Source organism: Syngnathus scovelli, chromosome 10, assembly GCF_024217435.2.
Source record: "Syngnathus scovelli strain Florida chromosome 10, RoL_Ssco_1.2, whole genome shotgun sequence".
In the NCBI taxonomy this organism is placed as follows: Eukaryota; Metazoa; Chordata; class Actinopteri; order Syngnathiformes; family Syngnathidae; genus Syngnathus; species Syngnathus scovelli.
The window spans coordinates 10,663,376-10,673,588 of NC_090856.1; the positions used below are offsets into that span (position 1 = coordinate 10,663,376).

A 10,213-nucleotide genomic window follows, 5' to 3' on the forward strand; every position below is an offset into this window, starting at 1 on the left:
AGCTGCACTTGGTCGTCCTGCTCCATGCCCCACCCCTGACCGTGACATCTCCTCCCTTATATGAATCCATTTGAGGACTCACCATTCTAACGAACGACCACACCAATCTGTATTATTTTCAGTGAAATTATATTTTATTGTGACACATGGTTTGGGATCGATATACATCAGAATTTACGGATAGGTTCTTACAAATGCCGAAGTACACACAAAAAGTAAGTCCTCTGACTTCAGAAATATTCCTCAGGATAGGAAAATTCCCACATGAGAAGCAACAGACAGTTTTTTTTTTCAAATGTATTTATTGAAAACAAACAGGCAAGGGAGCGACACTGCGCACAGTAGATGTTTCTTGACATTCATCTGTCCCAACTTCACAGCTACTGGCAGGTCGGCAGTTCCATGGCTCCATCGATGCACTTCTGTCGCATATTCAGCGCGCCGTTATGTCTTTTTCCAGGAGTACACCTGAACTCGATTTCATCATCATGGGCAGAATACAACTTATCGTCACGGGTGTATCGGAATGCAATATTGTACATGCTCATTAGTTCTCTGTTGACTGTGCAGGGCTCTGCAAGAAAAAGATTGTATTCATCAAGTAATGCACTTGCTATTTTCAAAACAACTAGTTGAACTTCGTAGAGGCTTACTGAGGCATGTGATGTCGCCAAGCCATTGTCCATTGCTGCAGGTCTTCTCGGGCCCCCCTTTCATTACGTAGTAATTCTGGCAAATATACTTGACCTTGTCATTATGGTTGTAACTGAATTTGGTAGAGACTGCTGTGTCCCCACCGGCAAGGTGAGGTGGACGCTCACATTGCAAAGGGGCTAGAAGCAGTGGGACAAAAAGAGCTGCTCAGTATTTTGCTGCATCTTTATCGTTGTCAACAATAAACATTACCTCCACATGTTGGAAAGGGATTGCTCCACTGGCCATTGGACAGACATTCCACCTCTGCTTTTCCTTGAAGCAACTGACTACGAAGGGGGCAGTAAAACTTCAATTTTTGTCCCTTTTGTACTTGCGTGTCTCTGACATGAGTGCTCAAGCGAACACTGTTGGGGATGCCCGTGAGCTGGCATGGTTCTATTTTCAGGAGAAAAGAAAAATCATTCAATCAGAGCGAAGACTGCCTTGTTGGGCTTCTGAACTATGGCACTGAGTCAAGGTTTACTAACGCCACCGTGAACCTGAGACTCAAAGCATACCAGCGCATGTTGGGAAAGGGTTGTTCCACTGCCCGCTCGGTAAGCATTCAATATCTTCAGATCCATCCAAGGTATAATCATCACCGCAGCGAAACCTTAACTTATGTCCGATTTCAATTGTTTGAATCCCCGGTTGCAACCCGTGAGCCGTAAGCTGAGGGTGTAGCGCTCCGACTTTACAAGCAATGTCTGGGCATAGAAAAAGATGATCAAAATGAAAAATGTTTCCTCTTGATAGGCAGTTGTAAAAGAAAAATGATATGATAGGAAAGTACGAAGTTGTTGTCGGTGTTACCTTCACAAGATGGGAACGGCTTATCCCAAACTCCATCTCGACCACATATTACCAGCGGGCTGCCGCTCAGTTGCTTCCCGGGAAGGTCACAGCTAAATGTGAGGTAGCGATCAGGAAGGACGCCCTCTTCATTGTCTGGTAAACCGTTGATTGTGATCCCTCTCTGCGCGGGCGGTTGCTCACACCTCAAAGCTGGACACACGTAACAAGTTTGTCAGCATACCGTGATATTTTTTTGTCATTAATCCACAATGTGACCATTGGAGTCCCACAAGAAACAGTACTCAGCCCTCTATTGTTTGGGTTTGAGCGAAACAAAATATTTTTTCCAAAATAGAGACTCAAGTCACTAAGTCATCAATCATCGACTGCTTATTTTGAAGACTTACGTTCACATATCGGCACGTGGTTGGTCCATTTGTCCAGCAAACAGGTCCTGGTATCGATCTTACTCACCATTTGATAACTACAAAGAGTTGAGAGAAGAAGGCAATGAAGATTGTGACAAAATATATATAATCACCATTGTTACAATCTCATGAATGCCTTTCTGACTTTATCTTTGTGCACCTACCCCACATTGCAAAAGTATTTGATAGTTGCCCCAAAAACAAAGTCGTCCCCCTGGACAATTTCATAATAGCCATTGGGAATGCTTTCAGGAAGTGGACATGGCTTCACTGCAATGAAGAAAAACACTTTGTAAAACAAATGTAAGATTTGCTCTCTTAGGATTATTGATTCAATTGAATGATGTCCCCTCACTTTGCACCCCATATTTTACAGCAACCATTTTTTAGACTCACAGAAGCAAAGTCCTTGATGGACTGCCGCCCAGCCGTCACGTGTACATTTATACCTGATGGGGAGCCCTGACAGGTAACCAGTCTCGCAAATGAAAAGTATCACATCTTCTTCTTGAAACTCAGTCTTTGTGACCTCTGACATGTGGCCGTGCGGAACCTCTGGCAGCGTTGCGCATGCTAACAAACAGCAACACAAGTTAAGCTGACAACTTGCTTAACTTGGAAACACAAGCAACTGTAACTTGTTTATGTCCTTTTCGTAAGTTCATCAAATACACTTCTCTCATCAGCCACAATATTAGGTAGACTTGCACCATCTAATCCAAGAGCTCGATGAAAATATTTTGCTTTTGCAAAGACATTTTCCTTTAAGTCTTCTTTCCATTTGATCTCATTCATTCATGGAGCAAAAATTAGAAACAACACAGTGAATGCGGCTGTACAGCATTACAACAAGGGACATTGTTGACTTCATCTTGGACGGAGTAAAAGCGTTCGGTGCAACTGTACCTAATAAAGTGTCCGGTCAAGCAAAGCCAAATAGCTACAGCGTCACATACAGCAAGATCTTCAAATAGCGCCACTTTCCTCTAGATCCAAAACATAAAAACAATTAACCTCCCTCAATCTGAACATGCTGCAGAAGTAAAAAAGCCTACCTTACCATTCTCAGACAAGGACACTCTCACATTGCCCCAAAGTTGTAGAAGCAAAAGTAATAGCTGCAGTCGCATAGTGGCTTGCAGCTGGCAATCAGAGCTGGGGCCAAAACCTTTGACTAATGTGGAAAGTCCTCAGCTGTGGGAGCACTGAGAGTCAAAACATGGACTACCCGCTGGGATTGCGGAAAATGGAAGAACCGAACGTGATGCATTCAAGCACTCTGCACACACTGCCCCCCACCCTGTGTGATTGTTTGCTTGCTTGAGCAACTCTGACATTTCCACTCAAGTTTACACACGGTAACGCTGGCGCAATCCTAGTCAATATCCTGACTGTCTTTGCCTCCACACCAAATGTGTCCTGAGAGACTGACCAACATCGTCAAGAAAGAACAAAAGCAGATTTTCCCTGGCATAAGGACAGAAACATATCCTCGATTATGTACAGCATTCCTTTTCACCGACAAATTTAAATTCGTTTGGCATTGAAAAAGCTGCACATATGAAATGTTTGTATTCATCTGATGACTCCATCTGAGTCCAGTTTTGACTAAGCCTAACCCTGGCATGAGGACAAGAGAGTGCAAAGTCCCTTGCAAAAAGTGCTTGCGTACTCAGCAATACAACAAACTGAACAAACTGTTTATTTACACTCCACCCGCTCATATTTCAATACTAACTTTGTCGTTCTTTCTATTTGAATTTTTGAAACATATCAATCAGTTATATTGAGGGAAATCTGTACTTTAAGCTTATACTCCGTGCACTGCACAACGTGTACCACAATGGAGATCACGTGGTATTACAATGCAAAGTATTTTGGTTCAGACGTTGGTGTTTTGAAGCCAGGTTTGACTTAAGGTTATTCAATATTTATTGTATTAATTATGAAGGAACACCGTAACACCTGGTAGAGAGAGATGGGAAAATGAGGCTTCATGAACCAATTGAGGTATTTTAAGTGAAACTCTTTTTCTGCACAAGAAACTAGCAAAAATGACAACAGTTATTTATTCTCAGTTTCTGCCCAGTGGAGGGAAGAGGCCCGAGTAGATTTGCCCCCTGATAGCACAAATCCGTATTTTCCCTCATTTTGTACACATAAATCAACAACCGACAACAACAAGCGAGCTTGGCTGGCTCTAATGACAGGACAGAATTAAGTGGGCCGTACAGAGGTAGACATTAAACTAGTAAAAATGACAGCAATACTTCCATTTCTGACATTTTATTATTAATTGCATCCGAATAGTAAATTACTCAATTTCTTCAGCATTCAACATAAGGATCATGGAAATGGTGCGACGGAACAATCTCCACCCAGATTTTCCTCCTATTGCTGGCCGCCAGCCACCCCAAAACAACACCAAATTGATATTATTGTTATTTCAGCTCTTTGGCCTTTCAGCATCTCCTTCCCTAATTGGAAGCTGTGGAGGAAAGATTGGGTGTTGAGATTCCTTAAATGCAAAACAAAATCGGGCTTGAAAAATCACAAGAGAGCTGTTGATTCTACATAAATCCTACTACATACACACATTTTTGCACCCACAGGTATTCCAGACACTGCCTCAAGACTTTCACCCATGTGAGAACCCCATATCCGCCATGCTTCATTCGGTTCTTCAAGTGGTGCCTCCTGAACGAAATACTACTTGCGCTTGTCCTTACCTCCACACCGAATGGCTTCGTTCCACTGGCCATCTACGCAGGTCGCTGAGCCGCCACTTTTTTCACTGGGTTGTCTGCAGTGGTACTCTATGACCTCACCGTTGCTGTATTTCTCTTTATTGTCACCGAAGGTCATGATTTGGTCCACAGTTCTGGGCTTGGAGCAGTATGCTAGAAATCCAAGCAAAATATTGTCAAGTTGGAGCTCCAACGATGAAAAGTAGCTGCCTGTTCTCTCTTCACACTTTGACTTACGTGAACACTTGATGTCCCCCATGTCCCACTGGCTGTTTTGACACGTGATTGTGTCCGTTCCTTCCATCATGAAGTTCTCCCGACACTTGAAGGTTACTTTCGAGTCAGACAAGTATTCCCGCTGAAATGCCGTCAAAATGACGGCGTTCTCAACTTTAGGAGGCGGGCTGCAGGTTCCGGCAACAACTGCAGAGCATAAAATAGTCGAAAACAACTCCTTTGTGTAAATGTATCATTAAAAAAGAATTGTGAAGGTGACTCACGAGTGCAGATTGAGTTAAAGGGTAAACCATTGGAATCCCATTTTCCATCCACACACAATAAACGTTCAATCTGACTTTGGTATCCATTCCTGCAAATAATCTGGAGGCTGTCAACTTCTCCATGTCTCTGCCTTTCGTGTTTGATTTTGGCATTGGCAATCGCAGGTATCTCCCTGCACTTATTGCTTTCTGCGGAAGAAAGACGTTTCAATGGTGGCTTGAAGAAAAATATACAACATTACTGGCAAGTCTATAAATCAAGCTTGAGATTGCAAACGCTGGGCATCAGATCGGATGCGACAAAATTCCATTCTTGACCTGAGAGGAGTTGACCCTTACCCACGCATTGTTCCAGCCCATACCACAGACCGTCGATGCATTTGGCTTGACCCCACCACCCTTTGGTGGAAAGCTTATAGCCTTCGTCGCACGTGTAGTAGAGCGTGTCTTCCGCCGGACGGACAGCAAAGCCGTGGAGCACATCAGGTTGGAGACATGCTGAGAAGAAGAAAGTCATCAAATGCAGTCAAAGCACGTTTTTGAGCCACGCCAAGGCCTTTCTACCTGAACAGTTCTGAATGCCAGTCCAACCGTCAAAATCACACTTGACGGTGAACCGTCGATCGGCATCATTTGCGCAGGCGTATTGCACACGGTCGCCTTGGTCGTAAAAGGCCTTCTGATTGCGGATAACGTTTGCATTGCTGAGCTCCAGTTGTTTGCATTGGTGTCCTGAATGAAGGCAAAGCGGGAAAACAGTTAAAGGAACTTGGACTGGAAATTCTGCTATGCTAGTACCGAATATAAGCTGCACCAGGTAAAGTTCGAGAAAATCCCGTTTTGTTTTTTTATAAACTGCACTGGACTATAAACCACAGGTGTTTTAATGCTTAATTTCCATAGGCAAGAGAATATGCACAAATTATACAATATTCTCAAACTCATTAAAAATCCATAGATAAGCCGCATTGGACTGTAAACCGCTGGGTGCAAAGTAAAAATGCCGAGTAAGTGAAAAATGGAACATAATCAAGCATGGTTGCAATTCATTACAAGATACCCAGAAAGCCCCACCTCCACCTACCTCGACAATACACATTTCCGCGCCAACCATCTGCTGAACAAGTTAGACTAAACTGATCTTGAGAACCTTTGCAGGTAAAATGGGCCGTTTCGTAATTTCTGTAAATTTGCTTGTCGCCATCAATGTTTGCGCTCCGGATATCGTTGCTGTTACATGTTATTTCTGAGGGCAAAATAAACAAAACAAATGCAATTAGTTTTTGCCCCATTACACGGGTTCTTTTATTCCTTTTCTGGGCTAGCTCCCAAAACATCTTTAAACGCCATATCGATTTGCCTTTCCAAAGACCGAGCTCACATTGAGCGTTCAGTTTTAGCATCTAGATGCGTTACCTTGGCAGGGTGGATTTGGGATCCAGCCATCTCTGGTGCATTTGACTTGTGAGGCACCATCTGTCCTCCTGAAGCCAGACCGACAGGTAAAGTCCACAAGAGTGCCCATCCTCACTCTCTGCCTCCAGTGGATGTCCCATCGCAATACGCTCCCATGCATTTCATTAGGGCAGGTGACCTCTGAAAGAAAGAGACATCAAATATTGAACAAAAAAAGTCACTCGAGAGCCCTGCAACCACCACCATCATCATTCTTTGGATTTGACTCGGTACCCTGACAAACGGGTCTGATGGTCCATTTCCCATCACTTTTGCATGTGGACACGGCCGAGGTCTGCTTGGGTGTTGAGATCCAGTAGCTGTCCTCGCAGGTGACAGTTAGCGTAGCACCAACGGAAAAGATGGTGATTTGCGAGGGTTGGTAACTGGTCCCTCGGATGGGGGGCAGCGTCACTCTGCATCTGATCACTGCAACGGTGGCCACATGCAAGATTTGTAGCCAGCTCACTGCACGGATCCCCATGCAGTTTGAACTTAGCTTGGCCGGTCTCACGTTCGCACGCGGGTCTTGGGCTCCACTCGGCTCGGATTCCAGATTTGGTGCACACGGAAGGTCTGCCTTCAGCGCGCTTGTAGTTAAGATTACATTCATAAGACAAGATCTCGTCTTCTTTGTATTCTTGGACTCTTCCGGTCACAAAACCATTGGCGATCGCCGGCACCGTGCATTTGACCACTGATGAAGGCAGAAAGCGAATGAAATGATTTGATGAAATGACGACAGCTGATTCAACACAAGCGACGCTGTGAGGCAATAGCGGATCATCACACTGCGGAAACTTTTTTCCAAATCTCCCTCCCGAAAAGGAAGCTTTCCGCACCTTCACATTTTGGAGGAGGGCTGCTCCAATCGCCATTTTCATCACAGGACATCTCGGCGGAACCAATCAGGATTTCATGGCGGTTCTTGCACCCAAATCGAAGCACATTGCCAAAGTTTGCTTCTTCGGGGTCCCCAATCACCTCCACATTGTCTTCCACGTTGATGACAGGGCACCGGATTGCTGGAAGAAAGGAGGGAAGGCCTCAGGCGCGTAGCGCTTGGCAACCGCGAAGCTCCTCGGTTGCGAGCCCATACCTTCGCAGATCGGAATCGTACCGCTCCACCCATCTGTCATACAACGCCGGTTGTTGATCCGGCTCACCATTTGATAACTAAAGCAAGAATAATAGATGACAAATGTTTTCATTGGAGTTAAGGGATTTTTTACAGAGCAAGCGCTTCATACCCTTCGTTGCAAGTGTACTGGACTTGTGAGCCAAAGACAAAATCGTCGCCTTGAACCAACTTAAAATTTGCATTCATGGATTCTCCGGGGTGACCGCATGATTTTGCTTCATGTGCAAGGAATGGAGAGAGAGAGAGAAAGAGAGAGAGTGAGAGAGAGAGACAGAGAGAGAGAGAGAGAGAGAGAGAGAGAGCGAGAGAGAGAGAGAGAGAGAGAGAGAGCTTACTCCATTTTATTTTGTCAAGTGGTCACACGAAATAAAATCTGGACCTTGATACATTTCCTTAAATTGTAGTGTGCCATTGACTTGTCGGTTATAGTCGACTAGACTATACAGCTACATGAAATCATATTCGATCATCTTTGCCCGGCAACAAAATTTGCACGATACAATATAACCTCATACGCTTGAAGTGGCAAATATTGGAAATCTTTCAAATGGAAATGAAAAAATGTGTCTTACGTTGACATTTTATACCCCGAGAGTCCCACGCTCCATCATTGCAGATGAGTCTAAAAAATCCGGTATGGCCAACAGCGCAGCTTACCCTCACTTGCTGCTTATTTTGGTACTTGTCTTCCATACCCGTCGTGTCAAAATTGGCATCAAAAAGGGGACCGTTCCGAAACGCTTCAAGTGTACAATCTGCAAGTCAAAAGTACAAGAACCCATTTCTAGCTTTTCAAGTCCTGAACAACCAAAGACGAAAAGAACAAAACACGGTGAATGACTACAAAAATGAATCTGTATGCTGCTTGAGTCTTACCTCGACATTTCACAAAGGTCAACGTATGCATCCACAATAATAGCACACAACTTTGGCTTATCGCCTTCATTTTGTCTTGTCCGCTCTCAACCGCCCGGCGCAACTAAAAGCGGAGACTGCACAACATCAAGTTTAGATAGTGGCAAAGAGGGATTGCGCAATATCTGGACACACGTCTCCCGTTGTCCAGTCTCGTAGTGGGGAAGGAATGTGACCTGTGCACTCATCCACTAATATGTGCACACACAGGAGAGTACCGTATTTTCTGCACTATTAGGCGCACTTAAAAACTTTAAATTTACTCTAAAACCCACAGTGCGCCTTATAATGCAGAGCGCCTTATATATGGATCAATTGATGAATTTGTTGATCCATACTGGTTGTACACAGCGCTCTGCCAAAATGTTTACAAGGTCGCATCGCTTCCCAGCATTATTGCAACCGTGGTCAGGGGGCGTCACTGAATAGCTGTTGTACCCGTGAGGCTATTTCATTTCAAAATAGGCTGTTCCGTTTATGTTTTCGCGTCTACGTTTACGGATCAATATCCAACGGAATCATAAATAAGCAGCACCAATGTGTTGAACCAGTCTTTAGTTGGTTCTGATCACGTTTATGGGAGAGAGTTTGAGAAATGTGATTGTTTACAGGGGGCTGCCACGACACTTTGCTGAGGCTCATGGGAGTCTGCAGGCGGAGGCTCATGGGAGTTTGCGGGTGGCTAATGCTATAATGATAGCTGCTATACGCACGAGGCTATTTCATTTCAAAATAGGCTGCACTGTTAATGTTTCGAGTAAATTTACGGATCGATATGGAAGGGAAACATAAGTAAGCAGTACCAATGTATTAGATCGAACTTTAGTTAATTCCGATCATTTTATAGGAGATAGTTTGAGAAACGCGATTGTTTACAGAGGGCTCATTGGTTATTGGCTAGTGGATGCATACCGCAACCCTTGTCAACCTCAGTTTGTTGCAGTATAGCTTCTATTTTATGCACCTTTTAATCAGGTGCGCCCTATATATGAAATAATTTCTAAAATAAAAAATTCAATGAGGGTGCACCTTATAATCCAGTGCGCCTTATGGTGCGAAAAATACGGTACCTGAAGTGTTGCCAAATAGAATACGATGCACACTGCTTGTACATGTCACCAGCATTTATGCTACAAACAAAAGTACAAAATGACACGACATGAACCCCACTTGACAGACAAGTAGCTCCTTAACATGTACAATTGAAGTAGTTGGACATGCAGTGAGCAATTTGCTCCATTTTGGAAGTGCTGTTGATTTGTTTTACCTTCTCGGTAATCATTCGCAGAGATCAATAGTGCAAACAAAATAGAGAAAATATTCTCATCAAAGTTCAGAATTCAATGTGTTGCTCATTTACAGAATCTTAACTCATTCACTACCAGCCCAGTTAAAATAGATCTTTGATGTCTATAGCCGTCAATGACATAAGTTTGCTTTCATGGCTATTACTGCTACACACACACAAAAAATATGAATGTTGGACCAGTTCATTTCGGTGGTTGAGCAACGCGACGTTGAATGTTCTTTCTCAAG

The 10,213-nt window shown here is 43.9% G+C and overlaps 1 protein-coding gene across 1 annotated transcript; it reads right to left on the reverse strand.

Moving 5' to 3' along the window:
* Window positions 1-112: 112 nt before the first annotated feature.
* On the reverse strand, window positions 113-8,826 carry LOC125968351 (complement factor H-like). Its single transcript, XM_049719321.2, has 21 exons — window positions 8,639-8,826; window positions 8,335-8,517; window positions 7,872-7,977; window positions 7,721-7,797; window positions 7,464-7,646; window positions 7,136-7,318; window positions 6,856-7,050; window positions 6,583-6,762; window positions 6,251-6,412; window positions 5,731-5,898; window positions 5,506-5,664; window positions 5,167-5,355; window positions 4,904-5,089; window positions 4,649-4,819; window positions 2,084-2,189; window positions 1,899-1,975; window positions 1,510-1,701; window positions 1,215-1,403; window positions 907-1,092; window positions 654-833; window positions 113-574 (listed from the first exon to the last, which is right to left on the reverse strand). The coding sequence occupies exons 1-21, from the start codon at window positions 8,706-8,708 to the stop codon at window positions 381-383; spliced, it is 3,336 nt and encodes a 1,111-aa protein (XP_049575278.1). The 5' UTR covers window positions 8,709-8,826; the 3' UTR covers window positions 113-380.
* Between the last annotated feature and the right edge of the window lie 1,387 nt (window positions 8,827-10,213).

Bases quoted from the DNA above. Each gene is read 5' to 3' on its own strand.
- LOC125968351 (XM_049719321.2), bottom strand. From the start codon at position 8,708: ATGAAGGCGATAAGCCAAAGTTGTGTGCTATTATTGTGGATGCATACG. The intron at 1,976-2,083 runs GTAGGTGCACAA...AACTCTTTGTAG, and splicing joins AAATACTTTTGCAATGTGGG to TTATCAAATGGTGAGTAAGA. The intron at 834-906 runs GTAATGTTTATT...CACTGCTTCTAG, and splicing joins TCCCTTTCCAACATGTGGAG to CCCCTTTGCAATGTGAGCGT.